Source organism: Poecilia mexicana, unplaced genomic scaffold, assembly GCF_051168715.1.
Source record: "Poecilia mexicana isolate PSO_F unplaced genomic scaffold, ASM5116871v1 scaffold_15, whole genome shotgun sequence".
In the NCBI taxonomy this organism is placed as follows: domain Eukaryota; kingdom Metazoa; phylum Chordata; class Actinopteri; order Cyprinodontiformes; family Poeciliidae; genus Poecilia; species Poecilia mexicana.
The window spans coordinates 25,957,966-25,978,004 of NW_028263384.1; the positions used below are offsets into that span (position 1 = coordinate 25,957,966).

The following is a 20,039-nucleotide window of genomic DNA, read 5'->3' on the forward strand; positions in this document are numbered from 1 at the left end:
AAATATCCTAATGAAAACAACTGTTCTCCAGTTTTCCTGCTCTACCACATATGTGCCCTTTGCTTGCTCTCTCCTGATGAGCCTTCAGCTGGATTGAGTGGGGTTAAGATATTCAAGAAGGGGGATTCTTTTGCATATTTGGGGGAAACTGAGAAATGTGGTCTCCAGATTGCACAAGTACTACTGCACTCAATTTGAGGACCCCAGAGTAGATTCTGTGAAATGTAGCTCCAATTTACTTCCTGAACTTAGCCTATTTGCAGATTTTTTTCATAGAGCATGTTTAAAGTATTTGAAAGAAAATGGAGCTTGAGGAGCTGAAATACCTTGCCAAAATGCAATGACACTTCACACACGTGTGGCTTGTGTTTGTAAAGCACCTAAGCCATTCATTTTTTGTGTTTCTCCTGATTGTCGGTATCCCCAAGAGCGGAGATAAGGAAGTCCATGGATGTTAGCTTCTGCTGTAGTGCCAAGGCATTTTCCACTGTCTATCTTAATGCATTTTAAGGTATATTTGTTGTTTGAACTATTAAAATAGGCTGTTATTAGTTTTCTTATGTGTGGGTCTCAAGTATATGAGGGTTTTAGCCAAATATGTTATAGTTGGAAATACTAGCAGTCTACTGTAGTTGGCAAGAATATAATATTAATTTAGGGCTTTTGAAGACACATTTGAATGGTTCTTCTCCCTGTGTCTGTGGAATTAATATACCACAGACAACTTTAAGGACTTTAAAAAATTTGAACTGAATCTAAAACTTTGAGTTTATGATGAATTTTCTCTAATCCAAAGGGAAAAAGTATAAACACTCCCTCAAATATACACACCCAACTCACGTACTTATATCAATATCGTTTAGCAAGTTGCAGAGTAACCACACCCTACATTTGGTTTCTACATTTGAAAGTCTCACCTCAATTCTTTCAAATATGCTTGTAATTGTGACCAAGAAGCTCAATATTTACGCACCGAAAAGATCCCATGCCTGATTCTAAGGTGAATGTATGATTAAAGACTTACTCATTTTCAAAGGTAGCTATTTAGGTTATTAAAATGAAGGAAAATAACTAAAAGGCACTTAGTTTTAACCTTCTGTGTTTTCACTGCGGGGTATGAACACACCACAGACCCGGTGAGCTTCGTCATTCAGAAACACCAGTGGCCCTGTTGGGCCAGGACAATTGCATCAACAATTAGACCCCAAGACGGGTACTTATTGGAGCCATTTTAATGGGTTTGACGTCCAGAAGCACATTCAAACAGACGGACACAAACACAGTCACTCCGTTTTGTCCCGTGTGGCCCCTCAGGTCTTCACTAATGAACATCATTAGTGTTTATAGGAAACAAGCTTTTATCACCTCGTCAAAGCTGGCGACCAGGCACTCTGAATTACACAGCTCAGCACACATACACATACGTGTTCACGCGGTGGCACGCTGCCTAACACATTTTTCTGCCTGGACTGTCTCCTCCCCTCCAAACGGCCATCTCCTTTTCATTTCGCCTCCTCTTGCACAACTTGGTTTTATTACTTTCGACGATCTCCTTCTCCGTCTCCTCCTGTTTCTCTCCAAGTGTTGAATTATCATGCATAAAAATCTGCACTGCTCTGCGTGTTGTTCTCCATCTGTCTCTAATCTGAGAGCTATTAGAGCACACACACATACACACAGACGCTCGCCACATGGACCTCCAAACCGTGTGGTTCAGCTCACATGTAAACCTGCATCTCTAAAAGTGTTTGCAAAAACTGCACAGCTATAAATGCAGCTGCAGCTGCCTGACCTGTGTTTATTTGTTGCTGTGTTTCATTTATTCCGAATTGCAGAGGATTCATGGTAAAATCCAGGTAGAGTAGTTAACTGCACCTGGATCTTTCCTTCCTCTCTTTTCGCAGCACATTTACATTAGTGCCATGAGAGGAACAGTGGCAACTCTCAGATATAATGAGGAGTAGTCATGCTGAGTTTTGCAAAGCTGGAGGTGGCTTGAATTTTATAAGCTGGACTGAACTCAAACTTCTGCATTATGTGCTCCCTTTCTTAAGCTTTTTCTTAATTTGTCTGTCTGAGCACTTAGTACTACGGTTGGTAGATGATTCATCACATTCTCAGTGGTTTGTTCTGTGAGATCCTCTGTGTTTTTGTGGAACTTTTGTGGGGCCTGGCCTGAAACCCCAGTGAGAAATAAAAGAATTGACTGTATTTGAAGTAAGAAATTAGCTCCACAAGATCTTTGAAAAACATACAACCTACCCTGTATGAAAAAAAGAAAAGAAAATTAAATATGGAAACATTTGCAAGTTATGACCCTACTTTCTGGAACATAAAAATTCAAATATCTAAAAGTAAAATTTCCGTCTTATTGGTTTATGTTAAAGCTGTATGCTTTGACATACTCCATTGAATTTAAACATACAGCTTTTTGTGTATTTGAGAATTGAGTGAAATTTCATAGGAAGGCGATGGCCAGGCTGATTGTAAATAAAGATGAAGATGATGCTAAGCATTGTAACTGCACAGAGCTGAATTAAGTACTATCACTATCAAAGTTTTTTAAATTAGTTTTGTTCACTAAACGTTACTTCAGAAACAATCAAAAGGTTGAAACCATCATGGTGTTCACCCACCTCTTCGCTCTCAGCTCTGCATGCTGCCCACATGTCCTTGTGTTTCAGCCATATGTGAGCGATTTGGGGCTACTGGGAAAGGTGGCAGGTGGTTTGAAGTGTTCAAGGGAATGTTGAGATTGTTGTCACAGTGGCAAGGACATGACCATTAAGCTGTCGTCTGAGGTGGCACGCAGGTCAGTCAGACGAGATCTGAAGTGGACGGTGCATGAGTATTCATAACAACATTCAGGCTCCGACAGGCGTGTGTACTCCAGGTGGGGTAAAACAAAACCGTTTGTGTTATTTTCCATTACTTAGAGCTTGTAAATGACCGAGTGGGGCCTCTGACAAAGACTCCAGTGTTTTTGCAGTAACTGGTAGATGGAAATAACAAGCTGCTCTATAAACAGATAGTTGTGTCTGACTCTGGTGTGAATGGTGTTATAAAGGTGATCAGACCCGTGTCTGATTTTGAGTGACCAGCTACATCTAAGAAAACCATCAGCCCTGCTGGGAGTGTGTATTTCAGGCTGTGTGCCTTATTTCTGTTTGGTCAGGTTTAATTTGCTCAGAATGCGGCCCCAGCGGATCCCCGGATTACTCAGCCAGCTCTCTCTGTGTTGTGATAACTGGCAGTGTCTGCCGCTTAACTGCGTCCAGATGAATGTTGGCTCAGGAGCAGGATCCTGTTACTAGTGCACTGAAGAAAGACGCGCACACACACACATACATAAATACTCCAACTTAACATGACTTTTAACCCTAACCCCAAGCCTCTGGTCTTAAGCCGCAGGGATAAAAGCGCAAAAGTAGTTTGATTGAAAAACCCAGCATGCAGATTCTTATGAGAAACAGTGTGTCTGTGAAAAACGTAAGCGTTTTGTTAATAGGATGGACTCGAGCTCACGGGTGCACACCTACACCCACATTCTTCGGTGCCACATGGAATGAGCGAACGCAGATATATAGTAGAAAGCTTGGCAGCACGCCACAACCGCTTGGTGGAATGGGTTTTGCTCACGCAGGTTCTTTTATTAAAAAGTCCTCTCCTGGAGAGTTTCTGTGGTCAGTCCTTCACGTCACCCAGCCGCAACCCCTCCTTGCTCCAGCTTTCACTCCACATTTGGGAACCATTAGCAGGCTAAATGGGAGGCTACTGTACACACCCACTCATAATGCACAAGACTTGGCCGAGAAATACAGCAGTTATAATACACCATTATACAGATGTGTGAATATCCATTTAAGATTTACACTGGAGCTTTGTTTTTTAGATTTTGCTGCATTATAACCACAGAATTCAGTGTGTTTTGGTGGTTTTAATATAGTGAACATAGACAATCTCACTACACATGCAGCTTGTGAATGGCATCATAAAGACCACACCAGGCAGGTCAGGTTAAGTTGTGGAAAATTCAAAGTAGGGTTAGGTTGTCAATATCCTAAGCCTTCAAAGAGAGCATCAACCAGAGAAGTAACCATGGTAACTCAGGAGGAGCTGCAGAGATTCACAGCTCAGAATGAAGTATTTGTAACTTGACAGTTATCGTTACTATTTGCACATTCCTAAACAAGCCACTTTTGAAACATGGTGGCATTTTTATGCTATGTGGATGCTTTTCTTCAGCAAGAACCGACGGAGGTTCATTTTCTAGCAGGTCAATGACTCTAATTATTTCCATTAATTTATTCCTTTCCTTTGTTCCTGTTTTTGTTATTATTATTTCTCCAGGCAGAACATTCTCCAGATGGACCGGAGATGGGATACGGCTCCTTCCACCAACAGTACTGGCTGGATGGACGCATCGTAGCCGTGGGAGTGATTGACATCTTGCCTACATGTGTGTCTTCTGTCTACCTCTACTACCACCCAGACTTTACATCGCTGTCTTTAGGGTCCTACTCTGCTCTCAGGTTAGTAATTCCTGGGCAACAGAGAGATCTTTGCCTCCGGAGGAGAAACTAAACACCGGCCGTTGTAGACGATTAACTCCTTTTGTTGATCTCTCCACTGCATCTCAACTGAATTTTTTTCTTTCTGTATTTGATCTGTTGAACTGTTTCCCACATCATAGGCTCTGTTATGCTTTAGGTAAAACAAAAAAACAAAAAAAGAGGCCCTTTCTTCAGAGTTGATTGGTTGCGGCAGTGCTCTGCTTGTGGTTCAGCTGACGACAGGTCTCTCCTCCAAGCTGAAATATAAGAATGCAATCACACCCTATAGGCACACACATCCTGCATTTCCTGTAAGATGTAATTCAATAATGTGAGAAAGACTTTTTTTAAATATTTATCCTCAGAGGTCGAAGACATAGGTATGTGTGCGTCATTTTCAGGTGTTGCAGTGCGAGCTTTGGGTGTCTGGGTGTATGTACAAATGTAAACTTGCACTAAATCAGCACAGCAGAGGTCAAAATATTTGCTGCTGCCTGAATAGAGGGAACTCCCTGGTCATCCTAAGCTCACAGTCTCCCATCACTTATTATTTTAAGAGCCTGAGTCTAAGAGTAACACAGACAGCTCTGTGTGGAGGAGGGAGCCAGCGGGACTGAAATCCTCCCTCTTGTTTACAGACACGAGAGTCTGAGCTTTTGATCTGCTCTGGACACTCGAGTCTGCTTGGCGTACAGACTGTGTCTACAACCTGCTGCACAGAATTTACATGTTCTCCAAAGCACTTTCTACTAATTAAAGTCTAATTAAGTATGTTCTGGAGGAAGCCCATGCGCACACACTCATTCTCTGTTAGCCCATTAGTGTACTGTACATTAGTACTTCATCTGTACATTGCAGAGGTTGTTCTTCCTCTTTCTCTGTCACTAATTTTCTTTATTTTAGGGGTTTAACACTGATAATCCATCAGTTTAATAAAATCCTCCATCTTTGGAGAAGCCATTGATCTGCTCCTCAGATCAATGGCTTCTCACACCCATTGATCTGCTGAGAGAAGATCAATGGCTGTGACAGTGGCTGATTGTCCCTTCTGACAGTCAGCCATGGATGCATAAGAAGAGTGACTTTCTAAAGTATTCATACCACCTTGAACTTTTTGACATTACCACAAATTTGATTGTACTTCATGTGATAGACCAACAAAAAGTGGCAAAAAGGGAAAATAATTCTAGATTTGCAGTTCTTTGTATATACAAAACTGAAAAGTGTGGTGTGATTTTTACTATTCAGCCCCATGACTAAATATGCACAGGATATGCAGCATTAGCTTTTTCCACCCATTTTGGTATACATTAAAATGTATACCAAGCACTTGAACTTTGGTCTCATCTGATCAGAGAAGGGCCTTCTTTATGTTTGTTGAGTCAAGTTAATGGCTTAAGGAAATTAAAACGTTTTTTTCTTGCCACTCTTCCACAGGGGTCAGATTTGTGAAATGTGTGTCTAATATTTATTCCAGTGACAGATTCTTCACCTGAGCTGGGGATCTCTGCTTCATAGTTACCATTGACTGTTTCTGTGTCTGATCCACTTCTTTCCCTCCTTTCAGATTAGGTGGATTTTCAGTAGTGCCATAGTCTTTTCCATTTTCACATGACAGGTTAGGAGTGCTCTGACTCTGAGAGATGTATTTACTAATAAGGTAACATCTTGAGGCAAGTAATATCAAGCTTTTGGGTAAAGAGGGTGAAAAACGTGTGTAAAACACTTTATAGTGTAGAATCTGTGCAGTCACAGTAATTGTTATCCAGCTGTTGTAAAACTGTCTGACTCAGCATTTAAAAGTCGCTAAATGTGTTTGTAAAAGAAAATGCTTATTTATCCTGTAATCATATTCTGTGTCAGCTGTGCTCTTGTTCATTTGATCTGTTTTGCTTTTTTTTTTTTACATGTAATTCAGTTGTGAAACAGAAGGGGGGGACACTGAGACCTCCCATGCATACAAGCTTTGCTTACTATATCCCAGGCCTAATGCACACAGAGAAGAGCAGAAACAAAAAGTCCCTTATTGAGGTTCTTGTGGCATGAAACAGTGCTGTATTTTAAAAGACATGGCATTTTAAAGCAAAATTCACATTTTAAAACTAAATTTAAAACGGCTTCCATTTGGGTAAAACAACTATGTGATATACTGACTCCAGTGTAAATAATTACTGATATGTTTATAATAGCCTCTGTGTGCTTTCCAAGTTCTCTTTTCTCGCTTTATGATCCAGATTCAGCAAGCAGATAAATGATATTTCATAGTTTTCAGAAGGAAATGCTTTTGCATGCACTGCAGATCTGCAGCCAGCTCCTCACGGTATGCACTGTTTTAGGCCCTTTGTGTGTATATGCACATCAGTATGAGGGAAGCTGTGCAGGAGCAGAGGCCTTGATAATTGGCTTGTGCTGGAGTGTCAGATGGCTGAAGAGGGGATAATGGCAGACTCAAGCTGCTGCCATGGGGCTGGAGGTGGGGGTGTGAAGGCCTCAAGTAAAGGGGGAAACATGGCTTTTTGTGAATGGGCGCCTCCCCTCTCTTGACCCCCCTCCTCTAATTCAGGCCTGCCGGGCCCTTTTGTAGTAAGGGGATGGGAACCCAGGAACCTGGCAGAAAGCGGGTGACCTTCTAGCACCTCGCTCTTGCTGCCTCTCTTCTCCATCCCTTTCTCTTTCTTGACCCTCCTCCTTTATATTCTCCTCCTGCTCTCTCACTCCCTGTGTCTCCCCCTCCTTTCTCTCTGGCTTCCTTTGTCCCAACTCTTATTTTTCAGTGCATCTATTTTATTTTAAGGCCTCGTTCTCTGTCTCTTAAGCATCGTAAGAAAGGGAGCTCTCCCCCTTTCTTTCAGTGGGTGAAGCACAGAACACTGGAAGGAAGAGAGAAACAAAAAAGGGAGCAAAAAGAGAAGCTTGAATTTAGGTATGGAAGAAGAGAAGAAATGGCTAAAGGAAAGGGGGATAAAGACTTTGAGTAAAAGGATGCAATTAAGGAGGAAGCTATTGTGGAAAAATAAAGCAGGCAAGACATTTACTGTATTTAAAAGCGGTGCATAAATCCTGCAGATTCTTAATCTTTATTCTACACACTCTCTTCAGTTCCTTTTCTCCACCTGAGGGGTTAACGCTGGCGGAGGAAGGGCGGTTGTTTTTCCATGATGAGATGAGTCCAAGAAAAGCAATGGGTGTTTACTTCCTGAGCTTTGGTACTGGTCAAAGCTGCTAGAACCACTTTGGTTTTCTAATTTCTTCGATATACAAATGCTTCATAGATTAATTTTTATTTCTTAATAATTGGGGTACACTAAGGTGTAGAACAATTAAATGTATTTTTCTTGCTTCTCAAATGTACATAAAAACAATAATGCAGTTATTCATACAGTTTTTTTTTTTTTTTTACTTTATTTCTGCAGAGGCAAATGTTAAGTAGGGGTTATATCCCAGTTGAATATTTATAGCATGAGCTAATTTGCAGTTCATGTCCCTAGTTGGGCTTTTGGTTACATAAAACGCAGCAAAATTTATACAAGGTTTAAAATGCAAATATAAACAGTAAAAACAGAACATTCATCAGGATTAATGCAAAGCAAGTTGGTATTAAATTGCCATGAAATTCAATAAGAGATGCGTGTGACTTTTCATGACTTAATATTTGGTCCTTTTTAAGAAACTGTTTCAGATTTAATTAAAATGGAGGCAGTAAAAGTTATAAAAGTTTTAATTTTACAGGTCCAACTGTTGACTCTGTTTGTCCCAGAGCGTTTGTACATAACGGCATCTTACAATTCTCACTTGATACTCCGTGTGTTGCTGAACCAGTAAGGCAGACCAAAGGTTCATGGAACAACTGAGGAACTTGTCATAAAAAACATTTAAAATAGTTTGAAATTTGAAAATTTAATGAAAATGTCAAAATTTGTTGACAGTGATATGATTCAATAGGCTTCCTAACCAAGATCCAAATCTCTCAATTACATTTCATCTCTTGTAGCTTAATCGTTGCAGATGCTTCTTTTGAACAAGAGGTTCAACTGTATTTTAAGTGAGACAGAAATCAGTAAATACATGAACATGTGCAGGTAACATCATCTATATGTCAACTAAAAATACATGGAACAAGACCTGAGGTGCCCACCTCCATTTATTTTTCTGTTGTCTTGATATCATCTGTTAAAATTTTCAGGTACAAACACATATGAGGGCCATTTTAATTTCATTGAGAAAATATAAATATGCAAAAAATTAAACAACATTTTGTTTAATGAATTAAGATTAATCTCTGTGCAGCGTTTTCCTGCAAAACTGTTTTTACAAACTGTGTTTTTATGTCCCCCCTTTACAGGGAGATTGCTTTCACCAGGAAATTGCAGAAACAGTCCACCAAGCTGTGCTACTACTACCTGGGCTTCTACGTTCACTCCTGCCCCAAGATGCGCTACAAGGTATCTTACACTACTAACATGTACAGTGTTTTCAGAAACTCAAAGCTCCTCACCTCTGAATATGAATCCCTAACCTTGAGCAATTTGTTTCATTTTGTTTTTACCCCCTAGTAAAAAGCACGTCCTTACATTATTGTCCTCTTGTGTTTGTTCACCCCTTCTCGTTTCAGTGACTGTGAGAATCTTTCCTTGCCAGATACATTTCTTATTTAACATCAATACAACAGCTATTTCTGTGACAAAAACAAAAGAACAGCTGATGTCCATGTTCGAGGAGTATGAACCCATTTATAAAAACCGAAAAAGAAACTAATAGATTAAAATGGGTTGCTTTTTCTGTTACAGTTCCTGTAAAAAGTAATCACTCCCTTGGATGTCTCCCTTTTTATTGTTGTTACAAATTAATCACGATTAACAAAAATGTTTACTGAATAAGTTAGAAATCACTTATGTAATCTTATTATTTCATGTTGCATATTTTTATTTGTCATCATTTCTGTAGGAATCAGTTTCTACTTTGACATTAAAAGCCAGATTTTGTTGACCATTACTGATTTGTAAAAGCAATAAAAGGGTAAAATATCCAACAGGGTGAATACATTTGAGGTGCAAAAGGGCTCAAAGAAGAGCCAATCCACACCACACAGCTGTTTTGGGAAAATGGCTTTTTTGTACCAATCAACAGACTACTACAACCATGTTTCTCCTCTGAAGCTAACTGTTGTAGCTACGTATGTTAAATTGGGTTTTAGTTCCCAAAGAACTCTAACAGTGCGAGACTTTCAGCCAAATTTTCTGGGAAAATCCCAAAACGTGACTCAAAATTTCTGACATTGTCATTTAAAATCTGCAATCCATATTTTTATTCAGGGAAGCATTGTTGTACATTATTCAGATAATCACTATTCATTCCTTTCGCTTTTATTCATTCACACCGTCCTCGGTTTCTACGTTAGATGTTCCCAGAGATTGTTCCTGGGAGACTGACGTGCTGTTGAAGATTATGGCAAACCGCCATATCTTTTTATCTTTCATCTTGCTTTGGGTTTGCTTCACGCCTTGCTCAATTTCTCAGTTTGACAGTGTGTGCAAGGAATGCACATGAGTGTGTTGTGTTTGCGTCTGTGTGTTGAATCTTGATCACAATGTTTGTCTGAGAACTTGCGCTGTTACCACAGCACCTCACCCTCTCACACTGGCATTTACTGCCCCTCCCCCATATCTTTTCTTGTGTGTTTGTCATTGCAGTGTCTAGCTCACAACCTCCCCACTTCTTCCTATTTTACTCTTGGGGAGGGAACACAGAACAAGGGTGAGAAGGTTGCCCATTTCCCACCTTTAGACTCTCGCAGTCCCACAGAAAAGCACCCACGCTCTAACATGCTCCCAGCAACATGCACAGTGTGTTGCTCCTCTGTCTGATTTGCATATATTCAGTTCATTAATGCACCGACATACTGGGACATTGTTTGACTCTTTTAAGACTTCTTTGGTGTTGTGTTGGAGGTTTACTGGTTTTGGGATCTCACGCTTGCTTCCAGTCTCTGTAGTGGCCAAGTTATAAGCACTTGAACCCTAGTGGGCACCACTCAACTTATTCCAACACCATTCCACTACTTGTGGGTCCCTCTTGTTTCAGTCATGGCTGTTTTTATACTTCCGACATTTCTGGAAGAAGATAGTTGTAAAGAAATGTTTGGATTAAAGTGCTTTATATAAGGAAAACATCAATAGTGCACAAGAGAAAAACAGTTTGAACAAAAGGTTATAATAGTGACTCTTTGCTAGACGAGCGAACAATAATTCCTGTTTTTCTGAAATGCTAGAACCTTGGACTGACCATCTTCTTAATTTCGTGTTTGTGGAGTTTCTACAGCGTGCCAAGATGTCCTAAAATTCAAAAATTTGAGCAGATTTTAAATACTACAAGTTTCCTTTGAAGGACGAGGTTCACATTTCATCTTTCCTTTACCATGTTTTAATAAGTATGGACAAAAGAAGAGAAAGTTTAATTTAGAAACATGTTGATGACTTTCCAGACTTGAATCCTTCTTCTGTTGTTCTTCTCCAACTAGTGGAAAGGTCTGCAATCTGCGGACTTTAGGCCCTACCCTGCGGGTCAAAATAACTGTGGCCAAAAAAGTTAAAGAATTTAACAATATTTTTTAAATATCTGCATGGTTTTAAAATGCTTGCATTAGCAGTGTTTTCCTGTTATTTTCACGCATATATGCATTACATTTTTGCAAAAAATGAAACCAATAGCGTGTGAGGAATATTCATTTTTCTCTTAACAGGTTACAAACTGTGTGCTTTTTTTTCTAGTATTTTCTATAAAAAATGAATGTCCCATTGAAGAAAATTTATTGAACCTAAAAACAAAAAATAAAATACTTCAGTTGGTAGATTGTATCTTGAAAATCATTATTTGGAAACATGTTTCCCTATTTAAAATATTGAAAATCAAAAATATTTTTGTTACTGTGAGGAATGAAACGTTTGTGGGGGGTTTTTTCTTCACTTTTTTGGCACCTTTCAATATCTAGAAACAGTTTTACACATTCTTCATTATAACTTAACCACTAGAACAGAGACTCTTTCTGATCAGGACATTTCATACTTTTCAAGGCCTCCTCATAGATCCCATCTACTGCGGCATAATTATTAGATACCACACAAGAGGAAAGTCCTTCAGGTTCCTGTAGACACATAATTTTTGTCCAAAAGAAGCTGCAAAAGCTCCCAAACCAGAGCTGCAAGAACAGAATGATCTTATGTTATTCTTGCACCCGTGGGAGAGAGAACACATTTCTTACAAAGTACATATTGGACTGTAATCATCAAAAATAGTCCAGCAACTTGTATATTTTGAGTCTAGTGTGCATAAAGTCTTGGATACTAAAAGCTTTATTGCCCAGTCACTTATCCCACTATATCTGTTATATGTCTGCATGCTTTCTGTCTGCATGATTGTGCTACCCATTTAAAGTTAAAAATCTCAATTTCTTTTATTGTTACTCTTGAGCTGTTAATTTGGAGGAGAATCCTTTCGGCTGGGTTGTGTGACCAGGGAGACGGCCCCAGGCAAGATGATCTTGTAAGCACTGCCAACGGCAGGACGTGGTCCTGTAGGGAAGCCTTAAAGGGCCCTCGGAAGACTTGAAGTACAGCCAGAAGCTGGGAGGACGCCTGGCTGGTGTCAGACACTCTCCTTTGTTCCTAAAGCTGGGACTGAACGTCCCACAGAGTCTCACTGGTTTGGCTGGCGGTTCAGGGTTTGACGTGATATTCTGCCCCTGGCTTCTGTCCCTGGGCCATTTGCCCTCCCTGGCCTTCGGATGTTGAGCTGCCTGTGAGGAGCAGAAGGTGAAACTGTTGGAGTCTAAATGAGTGCAGAGGTCTTGGCCTTTTGGTCATTTTTCTTTCACATGAAGCCTCACATGTTAAAGCTAACAGTGAGTCTTATGGCTTTACACAGACAGAGACCTCATCGCCTTGAATTCTCTGGACTTATCTCAGCCCTTCATGTTACTATAGATATTTCTATATGTACAGATCATGACCAAATGCAAGCTGAGTCTGAAAGTGTAAGTGATAAGTATGCAAACCTTTCTTTATTGGATATTTATGAACTAGAAAGTATTTTCCATACGGGGAATTTCTGGATTTTGCTCATTTTTAAGGTGTTTAAAGTTGTTGAGGTCGGCTTTGTAATTTATTCATATATATATAATCTTAACTCATACAGCGCTTTCATTTGCACAACAATTTAGTCTTTCTATAAAAACAATTATAATCATTGTGTTTTAATATTTTATAAATTATTTAATTGTAAGTAATTAAATAATCATTGAATGATTGAACTTGAATAATTAAATAATTATAATTAAGAAATATTTCAACAGTATTTGTTCTCTATCATTATGGCTGTTAATATTATATTCATTTAGGTTTCTAATGAATATCATTGTCTTTCTCCTGGAGTGTAGAAAAAAGAAAACGGATAAAAACATGGCAAAAACCCTAGTTTACATGCAGTTATTCACTACGTCGCACATCTTCAGTGAAATTGAAAATCAAGAATTGGTTGCAGTTGTTTATATTCATGGTGGATTTCTTATGCAAAGTGTCATAAATTATTCACACATGCTTATATGTATGCATACATCCTCACTAATTTTGGTTTAAGCCTCTCTTAGCAAGTTGCTCTTCAACCAACATTTTGCAGCCATCAATAATCTTCTTGCATAATCTGGCTGAATGTTGGACCACTGTTACTGACAGGTTTGTTACAACTTATATAAATCTGCTGATTGACTCAGCGTTTAAGGATATCCTACATTTTTTTAGTATAAAGTAGCTAGTTCAATCGGGTATTTCCAAAAGCTAAATCTTGGTTATCGGTTAAATCTTGGTTAACACATCAAACATGTTTTATTTATTAAAACATGTTTGATGTGTTATGGGGACCATTATCTGCTGGAACACCCAGTTTTCCATTCAAACATTCTTAAGCTATCATTTCATTATGCAAATCCAATTTATGTTGATTCATTTAAAAAAAGAGCTTTTACTTTGAAGGCATTGTCTTTTGTTTCCTGTTTCATAAGCTATGAAAGCACCCTCCTCTGTCAATCCCGATAAACATGCCTAGTCTGCCCAGAAGATTTCTCCCCGGAAAGAATTTTCTTGTCATGGCAGATGCTAATTTCTGATGAGCTTATAGACGTTTTATTTCATCATTTGGTCAACATCCTGTCAGTTTATGGTGACTTGAAACCAGTGTTGTCGCTCCGCCCACATGCATAAGTGTGTAGGCTACCAAGTGAAGGGGACACGCGCAAAAGAACAGGCTCATAAAAAAAATAATTACTCATAATAATATTAAAATAATGAAATGCTTCATATGTTATTTAAATAAAAACATATGAAGCATTTCAGTCGATAATTATAAATGATCACGCTCTCTCTCTTCCCCTCTCTCCATCCATCCATCACTCTGTTGTCCTCTGCACAGTGTTTTGCGCTGAGACTGCGTTCAGGGCAGCTGTGTGCGACTCATTTTAGGCAGCAGCTGGGACTGAGAGAAGCGGGATGAATCTACGTTATTTTACTATTGTAGACAGATAAAAACACGGCAAAGCATTAGTTTGCATGCAGTTATTCACTACTGAAGCAACACTAAACTGTTCTGTACAAATGAAAAATGATAAATGCAAAGCAACAAAGACATGAGAAATGATTTCTTGTTTAGTCGGTTACATCTGTCCTGCTTCAAAAGTGATTTACTTTAGGCAGGAGTGTTAGTTCATCTAAAATATGTGTTTGACTTGATGTGAAAACGTTCTGCAGACTGAGGACGTTCTGGTTTCAATTAGCTAGTCCTAATTAATCTCCCTCAAGAAAACAAAACTTGTCAGGATTAAAAAAGCATTTGTGCTTCAGGTGGCCAAAAAGCTACCAGAGGTCCTGCTTGAAACTCGCTTTTCTATCCATGATGAGCGTAACCTTCTGGCTGCTGAGGTATTGCATTTAAATCTGAATAAGCAAGACTTTAAAGTGAGCAAATGAAGCATTCAAATACTTCCGTTGACAATCCGCTCTGGATCTTAATGTTTTGAGGCCTGTTCAAGGGGGAGGCATGCCTGCACCTCACTCTAACGCTGTTCTAACCTCTTGGTGCTGGAGTAACAGTAACATCAAGTGGGTCTTGCTATTATTGTTCAGTGGAAGAATGTCTTGCTCTGAGCTCAGGAAACCATAAAATTTTCCACAGAGGACACAAAGAAAGGAGGAGTTGGTAAAATGAGTGAAAAAAGGAGGAAGAGGGTTGATGAAGGGGGAGAAAAAAAAGTGACAAGATGTGGGCCAAATGAGAAAAGGAGGCAGGATGAAAAAGAGTATTCGTTTTCCGGCGGTGCTTTACAGACTTTTAAAGAACTTCTTTTTGCAGCAGCTGCACCTCCGTTTCCTTTCAGTCCAACTCCTCCTTACCCACAAATAACAAACGCTGTCAGAGAAGCTGGTCGGTTTTCCAGAGCCAGCCAACACTTTTCCACATGGCCAAAGCTTGTGAATAAAGAGGACCCAAAATTAATCCATCCAGGTGTCAGTGGCTGTGTGGAAGAGTGCATTAGGTTACAACTGAAGGAATTTGGATGTGGTTTCAGGCCCTCTGCATTGCTAATGTTTGTCTCAATCAGTGAATGCCTGCAGGCTTTTGTCACCTGTTGCACCTACTACCTTGTGCTTAGGACATAAATTAAAGATGTACTAGAAACTTTTTTTTTTTTTTAGGCTATGCACACAAACTCATGCTCAGATGTTTGCATTTCGTTCTCATTGAGTCAAAACATTTTCCTTTTCAATCTTTGCTCATTCCTTGTAGTTTTTCCAGATAGTTCTCAATAAGAAGTTTGTTAATTTAATGAATGAACTTTCAGACAGGCTTTCTGTGTGCTCTCGTTAATCGTGGCGGGTTGTGACACGCTAAAAGGCTCTGAGGCACATCTGTCATGATTCTACGTGCATGCTATTTTCACTCAAGGAGCCATAAACAGACGGCGTGTTATGTGTACGTGTGTGACCTCACATTTACTGCGTCACTTGTTGAACATCTGGGTATACTGGGAGTGACATAGTTAATCTGATGCATGTAGACACCCTCATCTCTGTAAGCAACTGCTTTTTCCTCTTAGATTAGTATTTTTCCAGAGGGTAAGCATATCTCTCGATTTTATTTTATTTTCTGTTTATGCATGATCCTGAAAATCTGTTCTTACTCACTCAAAGTCACATTAAAACAAACAAAAACATCTACACATTTTATTGGGATTTGTTGTAGCAAATCAGAAAAGTAGAAGTGAAACTAGCTTTAATGGTTTTAATTTATAGTTTTAATTATTGTTTTATTTGAAAACAAATACAAATCTTAAAAGGTGTGACCTGCATTTTCCCATGAGTCCATCCTGCATAAACATCTGGAGTTACAGCTGCACATCTTTTGGAGGATCTCTCTACCAGCTTTGAACGTTTCCAGACTGAAATTTTTGCCCAGATCGGAAGCGGACCGTCTCTGTGTAATCTTTGCTTTTCAAGTCTTTCCACAGATTCTCAACTAGACTCAGCTTTTGACTTTGACTGGGCAATTCTGACACATTAGATATAAACCTCTTCATTGTAGCTCTGGCTGTATGTCTCAAGTCTCTTTCAACCTCCATCAGGTTTACTTTCTTGTTTTTAGCTACATTTATCTGACCAGTTTCTCTTCCCCTGCTGTGTCCACATAACATGATGCTGCCACCACCACGTTTCAGCTTCTTTTTACAGAACTTTCTTTCAATTCCGTTTCTTTTTTGTTTGTTTTTGAGACTTTTCGATAAAGATCAGATTTGTGGAACACTGCAGTTTTGCACTTGTTTTTTAAGGGGTATCAGAGTAAATGGGGGGTAGATGCAAATGTACATTACACTTTTTATATTTTTGAAACCACATAGGATTTTACTCCTTAATTGTGCTCTACTTTGAGTTGGTACTGCATGAAATTTCAATAAAAGACATTGAAGTTTGTGGGTTCAAAGTGGAAAAAATGCAAGAGGCTTTAAAGGTGTATGAAGTCGTTCATATCTTGATGACCTGCATCGATAAGGTTTACATTGAGCAGCGGCGTTCGTGTGGAACTGATGGATTTCACAGATGCTGCTGGTCCAGACACAGGACAACCACACCCCCTAAGCCCTTTTTTTCTGGCTTTTTCTGTTTCTGTTCTTCTTTCAGCAACTGTTCAAAACCAGCCGCCTATATGCCGGTTGGGATGACAGATTAATAGTGTCTGAAGAAACTTCCAGCTGATTCCATTCCGAGATAAAAACAGGAAGTAAAACTTCGTTCTTCATTTATTCCAATGTTGTTATAAGCCTGACGGGCAGGAGCAGTTTTTAATTCTAGGGTTGTTGGTGATCCCGTTTCTTTAAACATTATTTCAGTTCGAGGTGGTACGTTATAAAGGTACTGTGGTCAGTTCAGTTCAACATGGAATTACCCTGATATAGGCTCCTTTTTCTTGTGCTTGGTTGAAGCTGCAATTATCTTGACTTTTAAAACATAATTTGTCGTATTTTCCCCTTCAGCAGTTCAGGTAAAGTTCCGTGCCCCCTCAAAATAACATCAAACCTCAACCTAGACCATTTTCAACCCTAAAGTTTCCAGCTTTCTCCCCTCCCCCTGTTTCAAAATTGAGCCTTTTCGAACTGAAGTGTTGTTGTTTGATTTAGCTCGACAGGAGACCACCATCAGTGCGCAACTCAGCAGAAACATTTGTTTAAGCTTTTTAAAAAATGCCTCTGCTCTTTTATGCCCCATCATCTCCACCCCACCCTTTCGGTCTCGCCACGATTGTGTTTTTAACAAATCATTAGCAGGTTGCAGCGGAGCCGGGCAGCGGCCGGCGCTTGGCACCTCCTACGAGGGGCGCTGACAGGGTTAGGTTCTGAGGCGGCAGAGTTCAGCGGGTCGGGTCAGACGGTCCATTCTGACTGGTGGTGGCGGGACGAAGATGAGGAACGTCGGGTGGTGGGAGGGTAAGAGTGAGGGGGAGGTTTGAGGGTTATAAGGTCAAAAATGAGAGTTTGGAGTGTGTGTCATGCTGAGCAGATCCAGAGCCCTCTAGCTGGCAGTTCGAGGTGTTTGCATTGCCATTAGCTTCACCTCTATTTATTTTCAAACCCGCTGCAGCTGCGCCACTTTGTCTGAAATGCCTCTTTGGGAATCCATCTAGATCTTCGATAAGCTCCACAAGAGACAATGAGCTGCTCTCATAAACGCTGTTAGACATGTTAGACTTTCTGTGGACTGTGGTTTTAGGTTTGGCTTTATAATAAGATGTCTGTGGTGGAGTTTTAAGACTGAGATTAGAGTTGCAGTTCTGGCAGCAAGTCAGAGAGTTGTGGTCTGTGTCAGAAAGGTGTAACAGCTCCCCTTCACCATGAAAAACCAGAGGAGATAAAGAGATAAAAGGTACCCGGTCTTGGAGCTGATGCCCATAAAAAGCGCTGCCATTGGTTCTCAGGGCCCACTCGAAATGCGATCCTGTAAAAATATTTTCTCCTCATTAACCTGTCAGCCATGGAGCCATGACGCTTAGCCAGGCACAGGAGTGCTGGGCAGAGTGGGCTGGGTGGAAGGAGTTGTGGCGGTTGTCTAGAGGCCCAAAGGGGGGGAAGCCTACCAGTCTGTGTGCTTTATTTGAAGGTCGTGCTGTGGTGATGTGTTGAGTAGGGTGAAAAGGCCTCAGTGGGCCCCAAGTGTTTAAACAGCAGCAGTTTGCATAAATCCTGCCAGACATTTTTAGGATCCTCTCTCTCACACAAATTCATATTAGTGCTGCACCTTTGAAAGCTCCCATTGAATCTTTGAGATTGTGTTACATTACAGCAACAAACTTTAGTTTAGTTTCTGTGGAGTTTATTAAATAGACCAGAGGTACCTGAGTTCAGTTCTCAGCAGCTACTGTCCTGCAACTTTTAGACGCATACCTTCTCCCACACACCTGAATCAAATGGTTGAATTCCCTCATTGGCATGTTTTAGCTCTTATAACGCTAAAGCATGGAGAAGAGATGCAGGATGGAGCAACACAAATTGGTGTGCAATTGTGAAGAAGATGGTGTATGGTTTTCAGATTTCTCTACCAATCAAAAACGTATGTTGTGCTTTTGTTTTCATCCCCTTTTACTGTGATGCTCCTAAATTAAATCCACTTCAACAAGCTGCATTCAGAAACAAGAGGAGGAGAAGCAGGATTAGTGGATAATATAATTGAAAGCTTTAAACGGCTCACAGAGCTCAGTTTAAAGTTTGCCTCGCGCCATTCAGAGGACACTAAATGTAGACGAAGGTGTTCAACCAAAATCATTCTTTTCATGAGGATGGTGATGTGAGTGAACAGAGAAGCTGATGGGGTTTAGTCTTGAGAGTGGGATAGAGATTCATCTTCCAGAAGGACAATCTGGAAACGTGTAAAAATGGCCAAGTCAAAGTTTAGAAAGACTGTAGCAAGAAAAGATTAGATCAGGGAGGCAGGATCCATATACCCACTGCTCCATTTTCCCTCTGTTTTATGGCATTCTTTTGTTTTTTACTGTATGATATTCTGTTGAATGATGTTTTAATGTTTTCTGAACGGGTCGTTGTTGAAAGTAAGAATTTGTTTTCAATCAACTTACCTTGTTAAATAAAGGGTTCATGTATTTATTTGTTGAACATTTTGACTGAGAAGCATTTCCTTCCGCTACACAACCATGCACTCCTTTTGTGTTGGTTTAATACATGAAATCCCAGTAAAATGCATGGCAGTGTGGGTTTTCATATCTTTACTGAAGGGCTTACTGCGTCTGTCTGAAGTGAAATCTCGTTTGTTTGGACTTGTCTGTCTTTGCTGATCGTTCATCTGCTCAGGCCTCTGTTCTGTTTGTCTTGCTGCGTCTGTGAGCTGCACCGTTTACGTGTGTCCATCAGCAGCCAGAGGCCATGCAGCTAGTCCCCCACCCACCCACTCTATTCTGGCAGAATGTAGGTGTGTCAACATGTTCAGGCTGATAAAGGGAGTGCATTGTGAGAGCTGTAGGTTCAGGAGAGAGTGTGGTTGTAGGGATCAGGGCCTGTGTTTATTGGTTTTTGACAGAGATTGGCTCAGTTTGACCCCAGGTCAGTGTGCCGGCCTGGGCCAGAGCAGGTTAGATCTGCCTGGCTTTGGGCCACACTAGGCCTCTTTGTGTTCTCTCTGAGTTCAGGTCTGTCCTGGGAGACGGCCAGCTGAACAACATGCTGCAGTAAGATCACAAATGTGGCATGCTGACCTCGACTTCAGCTTGGGTCAAATGATAATTACTTTCTCTGAGAACTTGACCAACAGCTTATCCCTTTCATTATTGTCCTCATGCTTCATTTGCTGTATTATACGAAAAAAACAAACAAAAAAAAAAACTTAATTTGGTTGAGGGGGGTTGCACTGTTGGTGCTAAAAACAAACAGAGCAAAGTTGAACT

General features: G+C 40.2%; 1 protein-coding gene across 4 annotated transcripts in view; it reads left to right on the forward strand.

The window, feature by feature from the left end:
- The window catches only part of ate1 (arginyltransferase 1), a 57,381-nt gene that overhangs the window by 23,400 nt on the left and 13,942 nt on the right, over positions 1–20,039 (forward strand). For all 4 annotated transcript variants that reach the window (XM_014970586.2, XM_014970589.2, XM_088013070.1 and 1 more), the window contains 2 exons: positions 4,351–4,532; positions 8,896–8,995. In XM_014970586.2, the coding sequence (XP_014826072.2) occupies positions 4,351–4,532; positions 8,896–8,995 (282 nt within the window). The remainder of the gene's footprint in view (positions 1–4,350; positions 4,533–8,895; positions 8,996–20,039) is intronic.